Source organism: Corvus kubaryi, unplaced genomic scaffold, assembly GCF_017639235.1.
Source record: "Corvus kubaryi isolate FWS band 111438036 unplaced genomic scaffold, C.kubaryi_AGA036_p1.0 67, whole genome shotgun sequence".
Lineage (NCBI taxonomy): Eukaryota > Metazoa > Chordata > Aves > Passeriformes > Corvidae > Corvus > Corvus kubaryi.
In genome coordinates this window covers 6464347-6489874 of record NW_024582055.1, presented here as the reverse complement: position 1 = coordinate 6489874, position 25528 = coordinate 6464347, and the positions used below count along the sequence as shown (strand labels likewise).

Below are 25528 nucleotides of genomic sequence, written 5' to 3'. Positions count from 1 at the left end.
CTATTCATCCAAAATACCTGCCCCAGAATTTGCAATACTCCCCTACTGCACAAAGACACTGTGAGACAAAGTTAAATAACACTTGCAAGAGGCAGAGGATTTATAAATCACTGTAAGAGTGAAAATAAGCCCTGGTATTGTGAGCCAACTATTCTTTCAAAAGCAAATGGAGATTAAAATATTCGACGGTGTTGGTACAAAGAACAGCTTGAACTTCGCCAGTTCAGAGCTGGCTGTACTCATTAGCACAGGAATGCCCTCAGGCTGCTTTGCATGGAAGGTATAACTTAGAACTGGATTTCTCTGGAGTTCTGAAGGACATGTGAATAGTCATCTTCCAGAGAAACAAAAAAAAAAAAAAGAAAAAAAGTAAAAAGTTTCAAATCTTGAGGCTATCCTGGGTGCCAGGAGGCTGACCATACCCAGTCCCCATAGTGGGAAGGCTGGCAGCCACGCAGAAGCCCTGAGGGTATCATTCCACTTCCTTTTCCTTTGAGAAGATTGTCTGCAGAGCCCAGTTAATCTAGGCAAACACTAACTTGAAACAGTAGTTACTGTGGTCATCACCCTCCAGATTACAGAAAGATGACTATGCAAGGTAACTACAAATGATTATAAACAAACATTTGAGGCATGACGGGCTCTTCCTAGGCTGGCCTACTGTATGTCAAGGAGCCAAGTAAGGCCTAATTCCGGCAACGGATTCCAGCACTATGTCATTCCTCAAGTTCTTAATGAGCACATTTTGACTATTTGCTGGCAAGGGTAAAAATAAGAACATGCTGTACAAAAAGGAGGGAAAAGAGCAAGCTGAACTAAAATGGAAGTGCCTATTTCCTATCCGGGTTTTGCAGTGATGCAAATACGTTTCCTTAATGTCTCGTTGCTGAAAAGGAAGCAATACTATACACACAGTTCAAAATGAAAAGTCTCCCTATATTTAATGATGTCACTTTATCATTCATTCAGATATAGCTGATAAAAGAGGCAGAAAGAAAGGAAAATGTGGACATGGGAAGCATCAGTGGGAAGGAAGCAGTAAAGCAGACCTGCAGCTCTAGCGTTCTGTGAGATGAAGACAGTTCTATTCTAGAATGTGTTCCTTCCACAGGACATTTTGTCTTAGCAATGTTTAGAGGCTTTGACATTTTCCTCTAATTTCCAACCTAAATTTGGTCATACCCATCTTAGAGTAATTTCTTAATACATTTTTTTTTTAAATTAAAACACGCTTCCTTTACTGTCACATTTTCTTCAACTGGTATATTCAAAGACTGTAAGGTCTTTTATGCTTCAGTTGTCCAGATGAAACAATTCAAGTTCTTTTAATCTTTTGTCCCCTGCTCTCTTTTAGTAGGGATTTAAAACATATTTTTACAACCCTTCTAAGTTCAATTTCTTGCATGTGGATTTCCAGACCTGTTCTGTTTTAAGGTCTCACCAGCCACATGTACAACACATGGCATTAGTACTGCTTTATCTGTACAAGAAGTACAGGGCTGAATTTATTTGTGACTGGATTCACATTTTCCACAGTAGCATCAAATCAGTGACTCACAGCCACTCTGTCTTTGGCTTACACACCCACTTCTTTCAAACTCTCTCATCTTCCATCTGACAAGCTCTGAGCTTTTATCAGGGAGCCTTTCCCATTAGGCTCTAACACACAACCTTGTACTTTATATTGTATCCCATTTTATTTCTCTAGTCCTCAAGGTCATCCAATTAGTTCAGTACGACATCACCCTACAGGGACTGTTTCCCAACTCTGTGATGTCAACAGAGCTCATTAGCAAGTTCTAGTTTTTGTGCCAGGATCACTAATGAAAAAATTAAACACTATGAGTTTCAATATCCATTTTTGGACAGAGCTCTAACAACTTCCCCCTGCCACTATGTGTAAGATATTGCCACCTTTTCCTCTGGGCTGTTTCTTCACCCATCTGACACTTACCTTAAAAATTCCCCTTTTCTTCAGTGTAACAAATTTGTTTATCTAGAAAAGCAGTTACTTTATCACAGAAAGAAAGTGGGCAAGTCTGGCCTTTATCACAGAAAGAAAGTAAGCAAGTCTGGCATGGTCTGTCTATGGCAAAAAAAAAAGTTTTATCCTATTTACTTCGACAATTTTTTTTCCTAAGAAGTCACCACATTATTTAAATACTGTGTTTTAACCCTGTTACATTTTGCTTGGGTATAGACTGAGATGCATGAAGAAGGGACTCAACTCATGTATTTTAAATCAAATAATGTTCAGTTTCTCACCCCGGACAAAATACAAAACATTTTTTGAATTCTATTATCTTAAGTATTTAATTTATTTTTTACTTTTAATGAGACAGAATATATATTATGTAATGTTAGCCATTGTATTATTTCTAATTTTATACTCACTAAATTCTTCTCTTTTGTTTTCATTTTACTTCACATTGAGTTTCACCCTGAAAATTCAATTCAACCACAGAAGTTGTCCGTATGAATCAGACCTCTCTTTCTTTTCTTCTTCTGTTGCAGACATCCATTCTTATTGGTTTACATCCTAGGAGGAAGCAATAAATGAGACCTGGAAACTTGAAAGGATTGTTGAAGACTGATGCAACATGAACAAAGATCATCATAAAAACTTTATTTTTTCAAGAGCACCCAGATGAGGACACAACTTCAAACAATTGTCAGATATATACAGCCTGCATAGAGTTTTCTTATACTTTGACTGTTTCAGCAACTAACTTTAAAAACAGAATGTCCTAAAATAGGAAAGGATTTCAATTGCATTGTTGTTCCACAGAAGTAGATTATTGGACTGGAAATTGGATTATCCAAGAGGAAAAATATTCATTTGCAAGACTTATGCAACCCCCACCCTTTTCCTTGTTCTTAAAAAATGAAAAAAATCAAGAACACAGAGACCTTGTTCCAGGCCCATTATCATCAAAAAGTCTGGAGAAGAATGCAAACCAATGATTCTTTTTCTCAGGGTGAAATTCCAGATGACTTCAATGAAATTGCTTTTGCCACCCCACTGAACATGGTAGCCCTTGAAAGCCACCAGGAAAAGGTGTATAGTCATGCTAATGTGCAACGAATAAGAGCAAAATATCTTGTGTTTATTCCTGCACCTACAGGAAGAAAACTTTAAAAAAGGCAGCTGTGCTCTATGAAAGTGTCTACAGCTAACTGAGAGGAGGAGGAAAAAGATCAAACTTGACCAGAAATGCTAGGAAGTTCTTTTTTAACTTAGCTAAAATAAACCACCACTTAACACTCTCATTGCTTCTGAAGTTTCAATTAGAGCTTTTAAGATGAAAAAAGCCAGTGATGCTTTTTTCCAGATAGGATCCATTTTCTCCTTCTTTCATTCATATCTTCTTATGTCAATTTCCATGTATAAATTTGAGGCTCTATGCAGGATGTGGGAATGAGATCAATTGGATGAGTAAGCTTCATGTGACTGCTTGCTACAGGCTACATGAGGAAAACACTGCTAGAGTGTGTTTAAAAGAAAGGTGGTGGGAATAAGGTGTTCGTGGTAGGGAAGATTTGAGCACTGGAATAGTTAGGCAAAGTTCCCCATAAGATAACACGTCTTCATGTACCTTACCGCAAGCTGAAGATGTATTTTTCACTTGTTCTGCTCTTGTTTTGGATCTTTTTGTGGCAATACAGCTGAGCATACAGCCTAGAGAACTTGGGCTAAGGTGATGTTAGGAGTCCCCTTCAGAACCCATAGGAAATGCATATGATTGCTATTTTATGTCACAAATAATAAAAATACTATTTACCTTTCCTCTGGTTCTTCTCCACCTTTATGGCTCTCCTTCCTACCAGGGTGTTTTCCTTAACTGTTGACAAATTATGCAGAGCACTGAGGGAATCACTCAGTGAAAAAGCACTGCTCCTGAAGACAAGCAATTGCAACAACATCTTGGAATTTGAAAGACTTTTTTTCCTCTCCAGGCAGAACTGTTTAAACATATGATCTGACAATACCCCAAGGGCTTAGAGAACATGGAAAAATCACATATTCTGAAGTAACCCTTACCTTACTTAATGAAACTTGACCCTGCTACAGTCTATGCAGAATAGGGCCCAGTGTCCCTGGTATCTTTCAAATTACATTTTCTTCTAGAAGAATGATTTTTTTATCCTTTTTTCTCCTGAGAAGAGTAGCACAGCCTCAAACACTCTCTTCAGAACTCAGTAATTACTTCACAAAAACACGATGGCAGTTCCCATTCACTGGAATGAAACACCTTTTTCAATTAAAATGGCATTATCTCATAAGTGTCTTAAAGTCAATGCTAAATGGTACTTGATCACATAAAAATTGTTTATGATAGGTCAGTAAAACAGACTGGACCATAACAGGCAGTATAATGTGTAGTGCTGAATTAAATGCAGTGAAAATACTTTAAAAAAGAGATGTAACTAATAAACCACACTTTAAATTCTGCATTGGCTTGTGGAATTTTATGCCTCAGACCCTACACGTAATTTGCTAATTTACTTTTTGCAAAACACTCCAGTAAGTACAGACACAGTTCCTGTTAAGTACACAAAGTTAATTTCACATGATAAACAGCTCATGAGGAAGGAGAAAGATCCATGCAGAAGACAAGAGTAACAATGCAATGACTCAATAAAACATTGCTTAACTATTTTTCAAAAAATCCTACAAACTTTAGTATTCTACCCCTCCAAGAAGAATTAGAGCAGGCATAATTTTTTATGAAACATTTGAACATGAAGAGGATAGCACTTGATTGAAAAGGTTGTTGTAAAGATGTTCAAAGCACTAAGAAGAAATATGAAAGGAGTTAGAGAACAGGTGTTCCAGTACAGCTACAGGTATGAAAATGTTCATAAAAACGTGATTAAAAAAAAAACCAAACAAAACCCGACACAATATAATTATTTCAGAGGAAGAAGTCAGAATTTATTTACAGATCAGCCATTGGCAACAAGATTAGAGATGACCCTGGAACAGGAAAATTGTAACACAAAAATAAACCCTTGTGTGCATCTGTAAAACACACATTTGCAGCTCATTCATTGATGAAAATGATGTGTGATGCCTGCAGCACCGAGAAAAAAATATTTAATGCAATTACTTTTCAACATTTTGATGTCTCCTAACTACGTTAAGACTTTTCTTTTGGCGCGTAACTATCCATAAACGTGTTTTACCCTGGAAGGGACATGTGCAAATCCCCAAACCCTGGATGTGCTTAAGGATCTGGATATGTTCTGCCTCCTTTCCCTCCAGGTCGGTGTTTTGTGTCACACCCTGAACCCACCTGCTTCAACCCTTCTCCTCCAAGTTTAACACCTCTTCAGCTCTCTATCAGCTCTCCAGTGTAACAATCTATGTTACTAATATTACCAAAGTGTACTTATAAACCCACATAAACATTCTTCTGCATCATGCCTAGCACATATCCTGTACTGCCACAAACGGCAGCAGGAAACCATTTGCCCCTGGTAGCATTGTTCTGTACGTGCACCATTTATTCTAATTTTAACATTCTTCTGCTACCTCATTTAGGGCTTCCTGTGCCGCACCTGCGTCATTCTCTGCCTGAACTGTGTGTGGAAGACTCTGTTAACATTCACTGCTAGAGATTCTTAAAATATACTATAATTAAAGCTCACAGACCACACTTACTTGGAGAGAAAAAAAGGAACAGAAGAAACCAATATAAATCCTGAGGGACTTCTAAAGATTAGTGGCGAAAAACAAATCCGTGCTGAAGAAAGGGCAGAGGCAAACACGAAAAGCAGAGTTCAGGGAAAACAAAGATATCAAAATGAGGCCATAATCAGAATGAGGTCATAATCCCACTTTGGGACACACAGATGCCTTCGCTTGACTGGCTTTGCAAAGAAGTAATGCAGGCATAAGGACTGAACTGACACTACCCAAAACAATAAGCAGAATGCTTTTTGTAAGTGTACAATAACAAGATGCACGAACACAAAATTAGATTTTTAATTACCACGTTAACACACTTTCAACATGTTTTTACCCTTAAGTTTCTAGTGAGAACCTATCAATAAACAGCTAAGAAAGAACTACACAAAAAAGTAGTGCCAAGACACTGTGTGAATCCTAGAACAATGGATCAGATATCCAATTCCCTTTTAAAAAAATCGCACATTCTAGGCAAATTTTAAGAAAGCAAGAGGCAAGCAAATATGGTATCTGTTAAAAAAAAAGTATATATATAGATCAGTCACTGGCTATGACATCTTAATGCCTCGAGAAAAAACATTTTATACAAATCCTGTATTAAGTAACCCCAACTTATCAACATGAGTAGACAAATGGCCACTGAAAAACGTGGCTGGCCATCCATCTATCTATCACAAAATCTGGACAATATAATGAAAATCTTGCCAAAGAATCACCAAATCAAAAAGTTGGTGAAAAACACTGGCGAGTGAACCTGCTAAAACTGTTTTGCTAGTGGGCTTTTTACATTAGCAATTTAATGGAAGAAACAGTAGCAAAAAGTAATCTGAGGAAAATGTATCCATTTTTTTAAAAATATGGATACAAGAACAACAAAAATGTAGTATTTAAGGCAGTAAGCTAATTCGATGCAGTGCCTTGTATTCCACAGTCATTTTGCAACCTGGATTACCTAAAGTAGATGCAGAAAGGGAACTTTACAGGGAAATTATTTAAATTACTATTGCAAAAGATGCTGCTGGAGAACTGAACATGCTCTTAGGCACAGAAGCACTTTTCCATTCCTAGAAGGCTATCAGAAAGGCAATTGAAAGAGCAAAAATACAAGTTGTATCCATTAGCATGTGCCAAGGATTGATGTTGGGTGTGGCAGCAATATCATTGCAAATGTGAAATGTGTTAGCGAAATCTACATGTTTATCCAGGAAAAAGACCATAATAATGGAATATGAAAGGTACTTGAGCAACTAGAAATATGAGCATTTGTGGATACGGAATTCCTATCTCAAATAACAAAAGGAAACACCCCTCCCTAGCCGAAATAATAGACCAGATAAAAATCAGAGGGGACACGACTTTGGGGCAGTGACTCTGGGGCAGGTGATAGATAAAATAATAATATAGCATCTTTCTAGGCCACATGGAAGTCAAACGCAACTCTGAGGTGGATGTACACTCGCATGGGGTTTGGCTCACAAGCCACTCTCTGCCAGTGCTATTCCATGGGCATCTCAAGGAAAGCCAATGTGCACAGCCAGATATCCTGGAATGAGAACTGGAAAACAATTGCTGGAAAAAACAAGCGCCGCCGCGCTCACTTTAACGGGTTGTGAACTCCAAACCTGAGTACCTGAGGGGCACCCACTACGCCCTTTAAACCGAGGACGGCTGTGCCCTCGAACAGTGACCAGGCGGGGAGGGAGAAGCGGCGTTGTGACAGCCCCTTACCTCGCCGCGGCTCCCCCTGCACCTCCGGCAGGACGCGCGGATCCGATCCCGCTCCCGATCCCGATCCCGATCCCGCTCCCGCCCCACCGCCTCAGGCGCCACCGCAGCCCCTCAGGCGCCCCCCAGCCTCGCGCCCCTTCCCGCGCGCTCACCGCGCACGCGCGCCGGCGGAAGGCGCGGCCAACGCTCCAATCGCTTCTCCCCCCCGCCCCGCCTCTCTCTCCGTCTCTCCCTCCCCTGGCTCGGGAATATCCGGGATACCGCGCTAGGAAAGCGTCCAGGCGGCCGCCTCACTGCGCAGGCGCGACGGTGCCGGGCCGGGGAGGGGAGCGCGAAGGAGGAGCGGGAAGCGGGGGAAGCAAAAGTTGCCGTGAGGGCGGGGCCGCGCCTGGAGTTGCCGCCGGGAGGGGGCGGGAGAGGAGCTGCGTGAGGAGCTGCCGGGTGAGCCGGGGGTCTGCGGGGACTGAGCCGGGGGTGGGATAGGGGCTGAGCGGCGGGTCGGGCAGGGTGTAAATTGCAGTGGGCAGAGGTTGGCTCGGGCTGGGGATTGGGCACGGTTGTGGCCGCGGTGCCGGCGGGGGAGGCGGCCGCAGTGTCGAGGTGGGGACGGAGCGCCGGGGGACGGGACCGCCACCTCCTCCCGGCTGGAGTTAAATCCCCGCCGGGGCTGCGTGGGTGGGGGTCAGCGGCAGCTCCGGGGCCGCGGGCAGCTTTGCCCCCGCGCGTTGTGTAAGCGGAGGGGCGCGGAGCTGGAGCGGGGACCCCGCGAGCGGCGGTGAGGGCTCCGAGCGAGCCGCGGTGCGCGGTTAATGTTCAACGCGCCCGTTCCGTGCCCACCAGCGAGCTCTCCGGCTGTGTTTCCAGAGGCTGTCTGGAACAGGAAATGCCAGTACAGGTAGTTTGTACAGGTTTGTTTGAAATTTAATCAGTTTGCAGCGTTTTGGAGGCAGAGTTGTTTGCTGTGTGTTCGTACAGATGGAGTTTCAGAGGCGTGTGGGTAGATGTATGTAAGTGTATGCAAATCACCTGCTTAGCATCTGGTCTAAGTTTACCTATATCCCTTACTTTGGTTTTCAATGCAAATATTTCAAAAATAGCTTTTCAGAGGAACCATGACTTGTTGTCTCAATGTGGATTTTTTTCCCTTCCCGGAATAAGTGTGAGTTTTACATATCTCTACTTAGTGCTTTATTTTGCACATGCAACCTCCCACCAAAACCACCAAGCCACTTAAGCTTTCTTAACTTTGAAGCTACTAGCATTATTTTAAGAACAACAATCGTGCAAACAGTATTGTGCCTGATTGATGATGCGGTATCCCCTTCCACCCCAAGGCAATGGAAAATCCCTTGACTGATTTTATGATTACCTGCTCTTTTCTTATAGAATGAATGGGTGTTTTTTGGTGTCAAAATAGTGAGACCTCATGTTATAATCTGACTATAAATTAGCCTTGTCAAATGGTAAATAATCCCTTCTTGCCCTAACAAATTGTTGTAAAGTAAGAGGTATTTACTGGTTATTTTTTTTAAGCATCAAATTACTTGTATAAAAAGTTATTATTCTTGACCCGTGGTATGTTGACAGTAAAAACACAAAAAATATGCACTTGACTTACATATCAAGCCTTATTAGTGCAGAATATTTTTTGGCCATACAGTGTGCATGATGTGCTACTGACAAAATCATTTGGGTATGCGACAGGGTATTGGCACTATCATGTGTTTTGGTTACTCTGCGTTCCAAGGTATCGGTAGCAGCACTTGGGTTTTTTTTCTTGGTCAATGCCTCTTGATAGAGTAAAACAGTTTAGTCACTGAGGGGTGTAGTGATGGGAGCAAAACCCATGCACAGAATTCTTCAGAAACTTCATGATTTAAGCAGAAACAAGTTGGAGTTTGTTGGGGCCAGGTTAAGTGATGATGGGTTGAGGCTGGATCAGGATTGTAGATGTGTAGGCTGAGTGAAATGTTTGTAGGAAGGCTTGTACAGGATTCGTTCATGAAGAAATACATGAAGTGTAGTGATTCAGACGTTAAAACATTCTCTTTTTTTGGTCAAGCCTGTAAAATATGCGTGGGTTTAAAGATGATGCTCATGTTACCATTCCTTGTAACTCAGTTATGTCGTTTTTTCCCGGTGACTTAAGAAATCAGAAAGCTTTTCAAGAAAGAGCAGAACTTGGTATTTTGCACTTCTGTTAATGATCAAACAGCTGAAAGGCAAGGCAATTAATCTGAGATAAAAGGGCAAGTGTGAAAATTATCACTGTAAAGATACGTTCTATCTTTCTGAGGCTCAGGAAAGAGTACATTGTAGTCTTTGAAAAAATCACGTGTAAAGCTGTAGGAAGATGAAGAAATAAAAATCTTCTCCGTAGTGTCTGTGTGATGATTCACTGTAAATGCTGGCCTGTGTCCTGGGCCGGGAATTTGTGTTCTTTAAGATCTTTACTCAGAGTTCCCATCGTAGCTATTTCTGAAGTCGGTTTCTCTTTTAACAGATGAGGGAGGCTGAGCTGTGAACCTGTTGTTTTGGTTTTGATGCAAACAGGAAAGTTTTTATTGGAACAGCTTAAAGAAAAAATTGTGCACTTATACAAAAGCCATCTGGGATAGCATCTATGCTTCTGGTTCTCTGTCCTGGAAGGATACAGAGAAGTGTGACGTGCAGGAGCAGTGGTTTGGCATAGGAGGGACAGCTAAATAGGCAAGGGCTTGAGAAGAGACAATAGAATCTTGCAAATAGAAAAGATCTGGGTTTAAAATCTTCAGGGATTGTTTGGAAGAATTTCTAGAGGAGATACCATCAAATATTCCTTTGCTGTCATGGGGACTTTTGAGTCAGTAACCAAAGGAGAAAGAATGTGTCAGACCAATACCAGCCAGTGATCATATACTGGTATTGGCCTTTTCTTGTAGTGTTGCTCATTTCATCTTGGGTGTGCTGCAAGTAAGTGCTATTAATGAAGTTTTCTCCCTCTCTGATGTTTAAAATAGTGAGAATTTGCATTCCTGTAAACATATTTCTGTGACAGCTTTTGAAGTGAATAGCATGATTTCCAAAGACAGAGACTGGTGGCTACTAAAAGTGTACATGTATCTTATGGTGCATGAAATCTGTTGACAAATATATTTAACGGGGGCCTAAAGGTGGAAGGGGACAGGATCTGTGCAGGGACCAAACAAATTAAGATTCAGCCTCATTGAGGTGGGCGTAAGAGATCACTCCTTTCGAATTTTGGTCTTTTTCTACATTTTTAAAGCAGCTTCACTGTTTATTTATTTCTTTTTTTAAATGTAGGGAAAAATCATTACAGCCTCCAGCACTGTCACAATACAAATCAGATTTTTGTTCTGTTGACAAAAATTGGCAATTTTAAATGACAACCTTTTGAGCTGAGGAAAACACTCAAATTCTTGCAGTTGCAAGTTGTTGAATTTTTGATGAATTTCACTCTGTTAAGGAGGAGACAGTAACACCAGTCCTAATAATATTGGCTAGTTGCAGAGATCTTTAGTGGTTTCCCATCATAGCTTTATTCTCTCATAATATATTTCAACACTGTTCCTTCACAATTTTTGTTGTCTTGTGTCTAAATTCCTAAGTTACATCAGTTTAGGAATTGATTTTCCAGAATTGTCAGACTGTTGGGTGGGGTTGCCAGGCTCAGCACAGAGGCATGAACTGCAAGCAGAAGCAAAAAGCTGTGTGGCTTAAAAGTAACCCCAGCACTGGGCATGAGAAAGGTTTGCCATTACTAATTTGTGCAACACACTGTGAGCAGTTGCAAAGTGAAGCTGAGAAGATGTAAATAACTATTCTTCAGCCAGATTTCAGGGATAGAAGCAGTCAACAACTTTTGAACTTATTGGCTGGTTTCCACTCAATTTGACAGAAGGGATAGAAGCCTCAAAGATGATTATGTACTTAGAAAGTGCATGAAAAGAGGCAGCTGGCTGGAAGGGAGACCTTGTAAGATGATGTGGGGAGCAAAGTTGGCTTATGCCCCAAATGGGGAGAAAACTGCAAGAACTCAGCCATGAGACAGAAAATTATCAGGCGCCCAGGCATTGGTAGTTCCAGTGTTCACAGAGCCAACTGTTTATCTCATCAGTTTTATCTAAATGGATATCAAAGATGCTTAAACCCAAATGTGCTTGTAGAAAGTGATTGTTTAGGCAAAATATCTGCTACACTGATTCCTAAGCTCCGTCAGTGACACTGCTTCTTACACTGAGGAGTCTGTGCCAGCCGCAGTTACGTGCTGGGGTGTACCAACCAAACAGGTGATAACGTGCAGTTCTGCTGACAAGTGGGTTTGTTGTTCTGAAAGCTGTAAAGGCAAGTGCCAGAAATTTTTGACAGGCATGTATTTTGTCTTGTAAGGCTGCACGACTAAGGGTAGCCAAGTGCTTGATGAGATTACTCGCGACTGAAGAACAGTGACTGAAATTGGGCAAGGTAGAAGGAGTTAGGCTGGTAAATAGACATTGGTTTGAGAGCTTATATCCCTTGTTTAGTGTCTTTGAGACAACTGAGAACAGTTGTCCAAAATCAATTCCTGTAGTCTGAAGGGCAAGAGTATTCCTTTAACTCTCAGCTGCTAAAAATCTTCTGTAGCATGTCAGTAACCCTGTGTGAAATAACTCTTTTCCTAAAAGATTGCACTTATTGAAGACTCAGTATGGTTCAGTCACAAAATGGCTTGGGTTGGAAGGGACCTTAAAGATCATCGTGGTCCAAACCCTGTGCCATGGGGAGGGACACCTTTTACTAGACCAGGTTGCTCAGAGCACCATCCAACCTGGCCTTGAACCCTTCCGGGGATGGGGCATCCGCAACTGACTGATGCTCTGTACTCTGCCACTCACACCTTTGTCAAGCCAAGAACTTAAAAAGAACTGGTAAACCCTGCTGGTTAATAAATGCTTCAGTGCCCTTAGCAACACTGGCTTACCACAGACAAGGAAGAAGTCTTCAGGTCCTAATTATAATGCTATTGACTTGAATTTAGGCTATGGGAGTCTGGTCCAAGTCCCAGTCACCTAAAAGTTTGACCAAACTCATGGGAGGTGAAGCAGGCAAAACTGAATCAGCAGCAGCACTTCTCTGGTTTATGGAACCATCTGTGATGGGGGTAGGCTTGTCAGCAGAGGAATAATATTCTTGCTGTTTTCGGGTTTTTTTTCAAATCAAAACTGAGATATTTGTACAATGTAAATTTCAAAACAAGATGCTACTATAGACTTTCTCACCTTAGGGAGAGGCTGTGATGACAAATTAATCCCATTGCTTATGGCACCATTGGAAGGCTCATCTACAGTGCCCCTCTTACTAATGAAGGAGAAGCCATGCACCTTAGTATTTGATGCAGTGGAGAAAAAAGGTGCAGTGGAACTTCTACGTATCAAAACTGTGCAACGAATGTGTTCTGTAATTTATTAGATTAAGATTGTGTGATAGATGGAATTATTTGTACTCACAACTTTGTGGACGTGAAATTAAACAGGAAGCATTTTAATGCAATGGGACAGTAACACAGAGCTAATCCAGAAACATTTTTTAATTAAATTCTTGCAGGGAATCATTATAACTTTTCCTGAGACCTAGCCTAACAGCTAAATGCTTGGTGCATGGAGTGTTAGTTCTAGGGCATCCCTGAAATGCAAGAGAAAATTACTTCCTCTAAGTTCTTAGTAAATGAATGCTCTTTGTCATTATCTTAAATTGTTCCGGATGAACTCTTGTTTCCAAAACAACATGTGCATTTCTAATAAGATCTGAAACTGATACACATTTCCAGCTACAGTCTCTTTTCATTTCCTCTTTCTGGGTATATTGAAGTGAATATAAAGAAAACAAAATTGTTACATGATGTTCTGTCAAGGTCAGTTTCCAGTTAGATTTCAGACTTCTTGCTCAGTGCTGCCACAAATCGCACTTACTATCTCCAGTATTATTAAATCAAATTATTTACGGGTGAGATACAGGAACATCAGTAAACAAACAGAACTCATCTGATTATTCATGGGGCAAAAGAGAGTTTTGGTTGGGTTCCAGTTATTGATTTTATTTTTAAACACAAGCAAGTACCAATATTTCTCTTAAATAAAGGGGACTGGTTTTAGGGGTGCAAGACTTCCTGTGGGTGTTTTTGAAAGCAACATAGCCCAGCTGTACTGTGTTAAAGAGCTGTAGAATGGTTTTCTGTGAATGTGGCGTTTCTTGTTCTGAGCTGAGCCAAGTTCTCTTCCAGTTTATACAGTATTCCAACTACACAATTCTTTTTTTGTTTTTTAATGCTCCTCATCAATCTTGGAAGGTTTACACAGCAGAAAAAATTGCAGTGAGAAGCTGCAGGTTTTGAAGTATATTGATATGTCTTCAGTATCTCACATGCTTGTGAAATCCAAGATGAATCTCTCAGTTGAAACATGAGGCCCAAATTTCACCCTTTTTTTTTTTTTTCTTTCTTTCTTTCCCACATATGCAACCCTAATTACTTTGATTTATTTAAATTCATCCTCTTCTGTGCCATTCCTTCAAATGTTTGTGTGGGTGATGTAGTAATGCCAAACTGGCAAAATAATCCATTGTTGTGAGAGGATCACTGCTTGGGATTTACATGTGGTTGTGGGGATGTTCTGAAAATTGAGTCATTTAACCTTAAACATGCTCCTTCAAGAACTGAAGAAATAACCCTTATTGTTGAAGTTTGAAAATCTTGGAATTGGTTATTAGGGCAGCAACCAGAATGTTCTTGCTTTGCTGTTAGCACTGTTTTTCTGGTTGCTTTGAGAATGCAGCCAGGTTAATGACATATTTATGTAGTGTTTAGTAGGTAGTACAAACTTCTGAAAGCTGAGTACTAGCTGACAATCCGTCTATAGAACTGAAATCAAAACCAACTTAGGTTTTCAAGTGTTGAATAAAAGTATTTGTTTCTTGGTAATGTTTTTAGCAGACTTGGAGATTTAAAGATTGAATATCTTGTGTATTATATGATCTTTTTATAAGCTGTTGAAGATTATTAGGAGAACCTTTACAGCAATTTTATTTTGGTCTTTAGAGATGTATAAAAACTTAGAAGATAATAAATTATAATAGATAAAATAACTTAATTTTTCCACTTTAGAAACAATTTTTAGGTGGTGATTTTTTCTTCTCATCTTTCCTGGCTATTTCATCTGCCTTTAGATTTAGAGGTTGTTTTAGCCATGATCTCTTTTCTAATTTAGGTCTTTAGCATTTTTGATTTTTCTTTTAATACTTTCTGTTTTTTCTTATTTCAGGTTCACTGGAAAGAGAATGAAATAAACATGGAGTCTTCTAAACTGGAATATATTTCATGGGTTACAGTTAGAAGTAAAAAGAACATGGAACAAAATGAGAGAACAGGAGTATAACACCTGAAAAGAACTTTCCAGTTCAGTGATATATATATATATATAACATTCAATATAATACAACTAATGATTTATAGTAATACTTTATTGATATCCTTGGAGGAAGTCAGTTACTGTGCAACGTGCTTAATAAGAACTTTTATTCTAATGACTTTTAACATGTTTTAACATTAAACTGGACACCTTTATTTATCTTTTTTTTTTTAAGACTGAGGGTTAAAAACTTTCTTCAGCTTATTTTTACTGGGAGACTGATCCTGATGGATGGCTGACAGCTGCTCATGGAGAGTGGACTTAAGTCCGTGGATGGTTACTACTGCACAGAGTTGAATGGAATGGCATGACTTTAGAAATATTATTGTAGAACCACCTTCTTTGCCTTGCACCCATCATATCCTTAAATATTTAAGCGTGAACATTGCGATTATAAACTCTAAAAAATAATGGCATGGGTGAAATTCCTAAGAAAACCTGGGGGTAACCTTGGAAAAGTTTATCAGCCTGGAAGTATCCTGTCCCTGGCCCCTACAAAAGGCTTATTAAACGAACCTGGACAAAACAGCTGCTTTCTTAATAGTGCTGTTCAGGTAAGAGAAGACTTCATCTATTAAACATTTTTTGAACAGACTTTCCAAAGTGTGTGGGGGAAACAAAAATGGCAATTGTAGGAAGAAGACACCGTGTGAAGGTAATTTTATTAAGCATTTAATTTTAAGGAATTGAGAGTATTAAATACTTAATTTTGCACAGAATTTTATTTGCATGTATCAGGAATATCTGAAAAACTTCCCTTTTGTATTTGAAAATGTAGGAGTCAAAACTTTAAAACTTTCTGCTTGAATTTTAAAAGTAGCATTTCTGTCAAACATAGCAAAAATTTACATGACTTTTTTTTGTGTGGGGCAACCATTACTACTTGTATTGAATAGGACACTATTTTTATTAAAATACCATTTTCTCAGAATTAGCACCTGAACCTATGATACTGGGGTATATCAGAACATGCACATATAGTGAGAGCTTTGATTTTAATCTTAGGAAAGATTTGTGGAATTAGAGTAGGAGATACACTTGCTACCAAAGAAACATGACTTGGAATTCTCTTTATAACAAGGTAGTTTTTGTAGTGCTCAGATTTTGGACCTGAATGTTTTTGAATTGTACAGAATTACTTCTCAAACTGGCAGAGGGCTTAATAGAGGCGTAGACTTCCTAAAAATTGGACGACTTTAAAATGGCACAGATTTAAACCTAGGAGATATGAGAGGTATAGCTATGTGGTGTGTATGGTATCTATATATATATGTATTTAAATTAAAAATGTACTGTAGTTTTAGTAGAGTATTTGCTGTTTTGCATGCAGTGGGAGTAGCATGACCTAATATTCTCATGCAGTTCTGCTATTTTCACTTAGGTGCCCTGAAATGAAGCCCTAAGTAATTTTTAGTTCTAGTTTCAGACAATCCTACAACTTCACAACCCAGTGCTGTTTATCAAACGGTGGCAGATGGTTGGTGACTGCCCTTTTACAAGGAGGAATGTGTTCCTTTCTTTTTTTTTTTTAACCTGTGCTCGACCTTCAGTACTGAGCTTTGGACTTTCATTTTCCAATACATCCTAATTCATTTTAGCTTTTGTATTTATAGATAGGAATATCTTCTCCCCCCGGGATTTGCAGCTGTTGTCTTACTGTGCCTCTTGACAACTCATTTTTAGGGGTTGTATTTTTATTTTTTCCATGGACAACTTTCTGAACTACTTTGTATGTACCCAAGACTTTAGATATTGAGAGCAGTGTAGTGTAGCCAAGCTGTTACTACCTTTTTGCAGGGTATTTACACAAATAAGAGGTAGAAACATACTTGTTTAAGCACCAGGATTATTTTGATCTATGGAAAAACAAATGTAGTTCAGCAATCATTTTAGTAAGAGGCCATAAGAATGTAGTATAGACATAACTCTTATGTAGAGCTTTAAGAAAACTGCTACAATCCCTGTACAGAGTTTAGCTTTGCTGCTTGTTTCCTTGAGAGTACTTCAGCTCTTTCTTTCTTTACATTGTTTCAAAATTTAAAAGACAGATCTGAATCTTAAATGGTGAATGTAAAGCTTTCATTTCTGCCTCCACAATTTACCAAACTAACAGAAAAAAACCAGAATTCTTGCAGCAATATTGGTACTTAAGTTGTATGTGATGTGAAATTAGAAAACAATTAAAATCTACTGTATGTTGTGTTAAACGAAGAACCTTCAGAACTGATGACTTATTTTTTCTTTATTTTTGTAGGTATTATGGCAACTTGACATATTTCGACGAAGTTTAAGAGGTTTAACTGGACACGTGTGTCAAGGAGATGCCTGCATATTTTGTGCTTTAAAGGTAAATAAAAAATTCTGGAAGAACCATATTTCAAAATGAGGGAAAAATAATTTAAATCATTATTTTTTGATTTGTGTCTGTATCATACCTATTCCTGGGTGACTGAGGAATTCTTGTGTAAAGGAGCAATTTAAATTTAAGGTAGTTTTTAACAGGTGTTTGTAACAGAAACATGTTCTTGTATTTAAAGAAGAAATTTTACAGTACCCTAATTCTAGTCTGCTTAAACATAAATCTTCTGTCAGTTCAAATGAGTTATGTTGTCTTTTAAAATTTCTAGCTGCCTCTTGGAGATATTCCTCTTTTATTTGCATACGTCTGCTTTTGGTCTTTCCCACAGTGTTTGAATATATGTGTGTTTTTTTCTTTACAATAATTATATTACCGTCTGATAAGTGATAAAATTCCTAATGAAAAAATGCATAAGGGTGGTTTTGTGTGCCAAGCACTTGATTTTCTCAGTACATAAAGTGCTGACCCATAGCTTGGGCATACCAAGAGTTTTCAGATTAAATCTTGTTTCTGTTTTAGGGTGACAGCTTTACTTTAGGTTTTGCATCACTTTAAGTCACCTTCCAAAGCCATACACTACCTTCAGCTGCTTCACGAGGCTGCTGTAACTTAGAATGTTGGGATTTTCTTATTTGTTCAAGTATCTGTTTTTGAGGGATTCGTTACTCCCCTGATGCATCTTGTGTAATTTACCCCAATGGCTCACTGTGCCTGGATGTCTTTCATTGCCTGGGCTGACATCTTCCCATTTTGGTAGAATGAATGCTGTACTCCCAAGAGTACTGATACAAAGTGGTATTTCTGCCTATCCTGGAGTTGGTTAGAGTGGGATTTTTTTTAACTGTGTAGTTGTGATCTTTAATTCCATGTACTGACCTCAAAAAAGAGTAGTTAATTCATTTGGAAGTATCTGTCCCCAGCTGTTCTGTACTCCACTGCTTTTGCTTTCTTGGCTCTTTAGAGGTGCTGGTTGAGTAATTCTGTTTGTTCTGTGTTCAGAATCTTGAACGTTTTCATTTCCATGCAATATATACACTGGATGAAGATAAACAGTGACTTGTTTGTGACTTGGGTGGGTTTTTTTGGCTGGGTTGCGTTTTTTTGGTGGTCTTGGGCTATTTTAACCCTTCTTACCTGTTCAACAATGAAGGATATTTTATCTGTGTCAGCCTCTCCTATAAACTAAAAGCACAGCTAATAAATTCTGGGACTTTGACTATGCAGGCCACTAAACTGAGCATACCTATGTGCATAACTGCTTATCTGTACTGGTTTGGTTTTGGTTTTTTTTTTTTAGCAGGACATATAAAGCTATGTTTCATACCAAAAAATGACCTAGCAGCCAAAATGGGAAGGGATAAATGTTTTCAAAGCAGAGCTGTTAAAAACTTCATTTTGAATGTTTACATGGAGATAGTGGCTGAATTTTTGTCCGTAGTCCATGCTTTTTGTTTTGAGAGGGAAGATCAAATATTTGAGAGACCCCCTGGAATGCATCATGGTTAAAACACTACTTTTTGTTAGCACTGAAACTTTGCTTATCTGTTATATCTTTGCTTTCTATCCAACAGATTTTAACCATAGGAAGTCTATGTGAAGAATGCATATTCTTATTTATATTTTACATGGCTTCTCCTGACTTGCTTTGTCTTTAGTCTCTTCAGCTCTCCTTAAAGTTTGACTTAGAATTCTTGACTTGGGAATACACCTTTAAATATCTGCAAATCTGTAATTCATTTAATAGCTTTTAACTTTCAGTTCTTTTCAGAATCAACCTCCCTTACTTGCTAAATCATGAGCTCACTTGGATGGGTATTTCTGCCAAAAAGAAAAGTAGCAGCCAACTCTCTCTTCTGGGAAATGAATTAAAAACCAAGTGCAATTTATTATCATGTTCCAGAACTGCAGATATTGACCTTTCCTCTTGTTTTATGTGCACTGATTCAGCACTGAGCTAGTTTCATAGCAAGGATTATCGGCATTCTATCTTGTTTATGGGAGGTTTTGCATATCCATAATTTTAATAAAAATATACTCCCCTCCTAAGTAGTAAATCTTACATTATATAGTGAATCATGAATGGTATTACATTATGCCCTAAGAAATACACACCTCTGTAAACATGAGATACATATGGATGAACTGCTATTCCAGTGGCCAAATTAAAAAAGCTATATAGTTATATACAGAACAGGGCTTGTGTTTCTTCTGGGAGCACAAGTCAATCACTTGTAGTTTTATATCCTGTATGTTGTTGTTCTACAGGTTCAGTGTTCAGTTTGGTACAATAACTTCTTATAGAGGAATCAGTAGCAAAACACAGAAGCATAGTAATTTGAAGAAAAAACAGTAATTATGAAAGGTACATGGGTCTGTAAGCATTATAAATATAAATATTTTACATATTTATGCAAGAAATTATGTATTTGTGTAGAACCACGATGTCTACCAAGTGACTAATGAAGCTAAGTAATCATTACATTTCTTCCTAGGCAATCTTTTCACAGTTCCAACACAGTCGAGAAAAAGCCCTCCCGTCAGATAACATGAGACATGCCCTCGCAGAAAGCTTCAAGGATGAGCAGCGTTTCCAGCTGGGATTCATGGATGATGCAGCAGAGTGCTTTGTAAGTGTTCTTTGTGAGAGTTGAGTAGAAATATGTTAGTTTAGTGGGTTTGGTCGTTCCAGGCTCATGGGTAGGATTCAAATAATATAATCCTGCTGAGTTTCTTTGTGCCAATTTAGGGCAACAGACACATGGAGTAAGTGTCAGGTAAGGGAGATGGAGGACCCTTGCATTTGTTCCGTGTTTTCCTCCCTTAACTCTGTAGCTCAGGCAGAGCAGGAGGTTGGTGAGGATGGTGAACTCTGAATCACTACTAGAAGTGTTGTGATGGAGAGAAAGGTTATCAGGAGAAGCACCTATGGATTTGAATATATAGTCTGTTCCTCCAAGTATTGAATCACTGGCTGTTGAGATACAGTGTGTTACAACTGGCCAGCTCATTGCTGAATTTTGCTGCAGAAGAGATTTCTATTTTCTTACCCAAGAGTGAATGAGTACTTTAAGATCTTGCTGTAGTTACCTTCTGCTTCAGTGAAGTGTCTTATTGGAAGACACAAGCCACGGATTGTGGCCTTTAAAGGTAACTTGAGATGGCACAGAACTCTGGTAAAGGGATCTTCCTAAGAGGTCCTGTGTTAGACAATGAAAATGTTCGCCTTGAACACCTCCAGTATTAACCTTCAGACACAGATCTGAGGGGCAGAAAATACGAGTGCTGCTTTGGTTCCTTTCAGCTTTGGACATCCTTTGGGACTATCCCCAAATTAATTGTTACCTGCTAGATTTTTTCTTCACATACGTAGGAAAATCCAGTGGAGAACTCCTGAAAGAGGCTGTTTGAGATCTTGCAGTCATGAAAGAGAGCCTCTTATCACTGCTCCATCTATGCAAAATGCATTTGGACTCCTGAACTAATCATCTGTCTCATCTACTTGAATAGATTCACTTCTTCCCATTACCTCTGGTATTTTTGGCAAAACGAAAAAATGGCCTTGCTGATTCAGGGGACAAACTCATTGCAGTCATAGGGAGCCAAGGGGCGTAGTTGGAGTATTAAATTGTAGTGTTCCTTGTGTGTTTTGACTTCATCAGTTCAGTTTACATTTCTGTTATTATTTCTTTTTAGGAAAATATCCTTGAGAGGATTCATTTTCACTTAGTGCCAAACAGTGAAACAGATATGTGCACTTCAAAATCCTGTATTTCTCACCAGAAGTTTGCTATGACGCTGTATGAGCAGGTCAGACCTTCATTTGATTGCTTTAACAAATACCTTGTTTTCTCTGTCCTGAGTAAATAAAATCCAAAGCATTTTTATTTTTGTAGTGTGTGTGTCGCAGTTGTGGAGCATCATCAGATCCGTTGCCTTTTACGGAATTTGTGCGTTACATTTCCACCACAGCCCTGTGGTAAGAGCTTTATTCTTGTTACTTACTTCTCTATGTACACCCTTCTAATATTATGCAAAGCATGCCAGAGAAGGCTTTTAAGTGCTAAAAATTAATGTGTATTCTTTTTGTTGCAACACATTTTTGAGATACTGTCCAAAAATAGCATTTGGATTTCAAAAGCAAGATCTAGAGAGAGCTTGACAAAAACGTTTGTATCACTACTGTTTTACCACTGTGTGTTTTCTTTTTAGTTATACAACATAGTTAATTGAGAGTTGACTGAAACCTGTTACTCTTTAGAAGGGAGACCCATAGTTATGCAATTTACTTTTTGCAGTAATGAAGTAGAAAAAATGATGGAGAGACATGAACGTCTCAAGCCGGAAATGTTTGCAGAATTGCTGCAGGCAGCAAATACTGCTGATGACTACAGAAAGTGTCCTGTAAGTAAACAAAAAAGTTACATTACTTTAGGATACAAAGGCGAAATTTTTAGGATATTAAATCAGGCTAGAAGTATTCCTCTAAAAGCAGGGTTACGTGCTGCTGTTTCAGAGCAGCAAGCTTAGGGTGAACAAAGCCCTTGAAGTTTTATTTTATTGCTCCAGTTATAGAGATTTCTGCTTTAAGGTGGTGATTAGAAGTTAAGCTGTAGTCTTCATCAAAGTGTTTTTATGATGAAGAATGTTATCCTTAAATTGTTAGAAACAAACACCGTAACTAAATTTTGGAATTAAAGACATTGCAGAGTTGTTTTGTTGAACTAATTCTTGTGTAGTGACTCACCTTTGGACATCCAGTTTTTAAACACTTTCGTTTTCCCTCCCATCATGGTTTTTGTTTCCTTTTTTCTAGAGTAATTGTGGTCAAAAAATAAAAATTCGTCGTGTTCTTATGAATTGTCCTGAGATTGTAACCATCGGTTTAGTCTGGGATTCAGAACACTCTGATCTGACAGAAGAGGTTATGCGGAATCTGGCAACACAGCTTTATCTTCCGGGGGTATCTGACCTAAAGCTTACTTTTTGCTTTTTCTAGAATTTAATTTTACTTTTTCTTTTACGTATATGAGAATGTATACAAAATAGAAATATTCATATGTATTTTTTATAAGCACAACTTAACTTTATAAAAAGTTTATATGTTTATATAAAGTTTTTCTACTTTTACTGTTCTTTATGATGTGCTGCTTAATGTAGTTTCTCTGAGAGGAAAAAGTCCCATTGGAAGTGTTTTGTCCTTAAGTACAATGATTAATGTAGGAGACTTCCTGGTTGAAAATCTAGGAATATCATTTTCAGTTTGACACTGTGGAATTATTCCAGAGCATGAATATTTTACTCTTTCAAGTATGCAAAAAAAAAAAAAAAAGTTAAAATAGATGTAGCAAGTGCAAAAATCAGTATTTATACTCAGGAAAAATTGTGTAATACAACAGGACATTAAATACCAGCTGCCTTGGTGAAATGCCAGTAGTAGGTCAGGAAATTGAGGCTGTGTTTTACACATGTTTTAAAATATGTAATCATTTTTACAGCTGTTTTATAGGGTTACAGATGAAAATGCCAAAAACAGTGAGCTTTTTCTAGTGGGAATGATTTGCTACACGAGCCGACATTACTGTGCCTTTGCCTTTCACACCAAGAGCTGCAAATGGGTGCTGTTTGATGATGCTAATGTAAAAGAGGTAAATATTGGCTGTACTCCTACCAAATTTTGGGATCTTTTCTGGAGAGCATTCTTCTGACACCAATGTTGAAGAAAGTCAAATCAACCTTCTTATTTTAACAAACCTTCAGTTTCGTAAGTCAGTTTTTTTAAAATGACCTTTAGAATTTATTTCAGTGCTTTATGGCTGTGCCGTACAAATGCTGAGTGTTTCAGAATGCTCATGCACTTGTCTATTGTTGAATTTGTACTTCTTTTAAAGAAAGGAAGATACTGCCAGCTGTATCCATAGGAGTGATGATCTGATTGTTAGCCCATGTAGAACTAGTTCTATCTTTTTGTTGCAATTTCTGTAAACCACTGTGCTAAAATGTTGTATCTTCATGTACATTTGGAATTAGGCATTTGGTGTCACTTGCTTAATGAATTACTCTTTCCATATTTGGGTTCAGCACTGTTGATAAAGTTCTGGGGTTTTAGTTTGCTGGTTTTTTTCTTAGATTGGAACAAAATGGAAAGATGTGGTGTCCAGGTGCATTCGGTGTCACTTCCAGCCATTGCTGCTATTTTATGCTAACCCAGATGGCACAGCTGTGTCTCCAGAAGATGCACCAAAGCAGATTATTCACTGGTCTCAATGCAAGGCAGCAGGAGGAAATGGGGAAGACCTGGGTAATTATATGTATCTTATTTTTTTAATAACAGTGTCAGCTGTATTTCTGAAACGGGGATTATAAAGGAGAAAAAATGGATTGGCTGCTTTGTTCTGAAATATTTTTATCAATCATTATCTAAAGAGTCACAAAAGAAATTAGTGTGTATGCTCAGTATTAGACCTGTTAATAAGGGGATACAAATTAAGACTATTGGGCAATGGGAAAAAAAGATCTTCTATTGTAGATTGTTTGTAACCACTCAGAACTTCATTAATTTCAGAAGAAAATTGTAGACTACTTGTATATGTGGGTGTTCTTACGTGTGTATTGAAACATTCAAAATACCTTTTATAAATTACATTAAAGGAAACTTTACTTAAGCTTCGTGCACATACTGAGATTTGGAGCATGTGTGTTTGTATATTTTTATATATATACACACAGAGCACAGTTCAGAATTTTGGGAAAAATCAGAAGGAGCTTCAGGAAACCTTTTTTCTCTCACATTCATATATAACAGGCCTCGGTATGTAAGAATCCAGTCTTTTGGTTCTGTAGTTTGTACCGCTGTCTTGGGTTGGCTTTTTAAATTTAATACTGAGCATAATTTACAAGTAACTTAAATAAAAGCCAAATTGAATTTGACTTGTTAGTGTTCCCATCATGTGTAGCAATAGAACATAGATTACTTCAGGGAGCAAAGAATTGAGAACCCCGTTTCACTGCAGGCTACCACTATAAATGTGGCATTATATAAAATATTACAGAACCCTATTGCCTAGTATATTGAAATGTAGTGTGGTTTCTGGTGATGTTTCTCTTCTGGCTTTTTAATCCACAATTAAAAAGCTTTCTCTTTTTTTTTTTTTTTTTTTTTTTTTTTTTAATTTAGATATTGGAAATTTAAATAAGGAAGCCTTTTATTTCTAAAGATAAACATGTTGTTTGACAGGATTTGAAAAGCATTCTGCTGCTAGATCAGATCATGTGAAAGAGAATGGAATTGGAGACTCCACTAATCAAAGGAGTAATAAAAAACTTCAGCCAGATAATCCAGCATTCAGCAGAAGCCATATTCAAGCAAGTGGTGGTAGAGGTCCAGGTATGTATTCCCTACTCCCACCCCCAAAACACCGAACGGGGTATGTCTTATTACAAAATATTTCAATTGATAGCATTTCAGGTGGGTTCTAACCTCAGGACTAAGGGAAGAATTCCATCATTGACTTAGTTGTTATTCAAAGATTCATTCAATGTTTAAGTAATATCTGAATATCTGCCATGGAACGCTAACTTTTCCAGAGAACTGTAAATGCAGAATATTTACTACCCTTGTTATTCTTTAACTAAAGTGGCTCTCAAGGCCTTGTTCCATTTCTCAAACATTGTCAAGCTTTCCAGTAATGTGGTTGATTAAAAGGCACATTAGTGATTTGAGGCTGAGGTGTGGCTCTGTGGATCACTGGCTACTTGAGGAGTGCTTTTCCCCAGCAGTACTCACGTGGTATCAGCATTATTTGTAGTCCTGTGTGTTAATGGACTTGATCTTATTGTTGGAAAGAAATCTCACGGTCTTAATCTGTGTTAAATAATTCATTAGTCTGTTTAAGTAGTCGTAACACTAAAAACTAAATCTTACAGTCCAAATATGTGTGTTTTGGTGATGAATGACTTTTGAGTAATGGTGTTTGACAAGAAGTATTTTTTGCAGCCAAGTTAGGATACAGTGATCAAAAGGACAGGCTGAAGGACTTATCCAGAGAGTGTGCCCAGAAAGCTGCTGACATGAAAAACTTCACATCTTTACGAAAAGATGCAGACAGAGGACCAAGGAAAGAGTCTGGCAGACAAAGAGGTACATTTTAAAAATATAACCAGAGAACAGTTGATTGAAAAACTTGTAGTGTCAATGCTGCTTGTGCAGATTTTTTTCTCCTTTTAAGAGACCACACTGTAAGATTAAAGTTTCCCAGTTTTCAGTATTCTGAAATACATACTGGATTTTTAGAGATACTGTAAGAGACT

At 38.4% G+C, this 25528-nt stretch overlaps 1 protein-coding gene and 1 long non-coding RNA gene across 6 annotated transcripts in view; one reads left to right on the top strand and one right to left on the bottom strand.

Moving 5' to 3' along the window:
• Window positions 1-2503: 2503 nt before the first annotated feature.
• LOC121674314 lies at window positions 2504-7530 on the bottom strand. 3 transcript variants are annotated; one of them, XR_006019545.1, is made up of 3 exons: window positions 4043-7530; window positions 3783-3898; window positions 2504-2539 (listed from the first exon to the last, which is right to left on the bottom strand). It is a non-coding gene; the product is annotated as an uncharacterized LOC121674314 (long non-coding RNA). The 3 variants fall into 3 exon arrangements; XR_006019546.1 differs by having other exon boundaries at window positions 3783-4239; window positions 7421-7530; XR_006019544.1 differs by having other exon boundaries at window positions 3783-7530.
• A 230-nt stretch (window positions 7531-7760) lies between these two features.
• The window catches only part of USP53 (ubiquitin specific peptidase 53), a 29994-nt gene continuing 12226 nt past the window's right edge, over window positions 7761-25528 (top strand). Inside the window, exons 1-12 of one of the 3 annotated variants that reach the window (XM_042048487.1) lie at window positions 7761-7861; window positions 14716-15416; window positions 17117-17209; window positions 19714-19848; window positions 20915-21028; window positions 21115-21197; window positions 21517-21622; window positions 22035-22181; window positions 22717-22866; window positions 23348-23519; window positions 24456-24605; window positions 25215-25358. In XM_042048487.1, the coding sequence (XP_041904421.1) occupies window positions 15273-15416; window positions 17117-17209; window positions 19714-19848; window positions 20915-21028; window positions 21115-21197; window positions 21517-21622; window positions 22035-22181; window positions 22717-22866; window positions 23348-23519; window positions 24456-24605; window positions 25215-25358 (1438 nt within the window). In that variant the 5' untranslated portion in view covers window positions 7761-7861; window positions 14716-15272. Of the gene's footprint in view, window positions 7862-8172; window positions 8316-14715; window positions 15417-15440; window positions 15518-17116; window positions 17210-19713; window positions 19849-20914; window positions 21029-21114; window positions 21198-21516; window positions 21623-22034; window positions 22182-22716; window positions 22867-23347; window positions 23520-24455; window positions 24606-25214; window positions 25359-25528 lie in introns of those variants that run through there. The other 2 variants (XM_042048488.1, XM_042048489.1) reach the window with 2 other exon arrangements.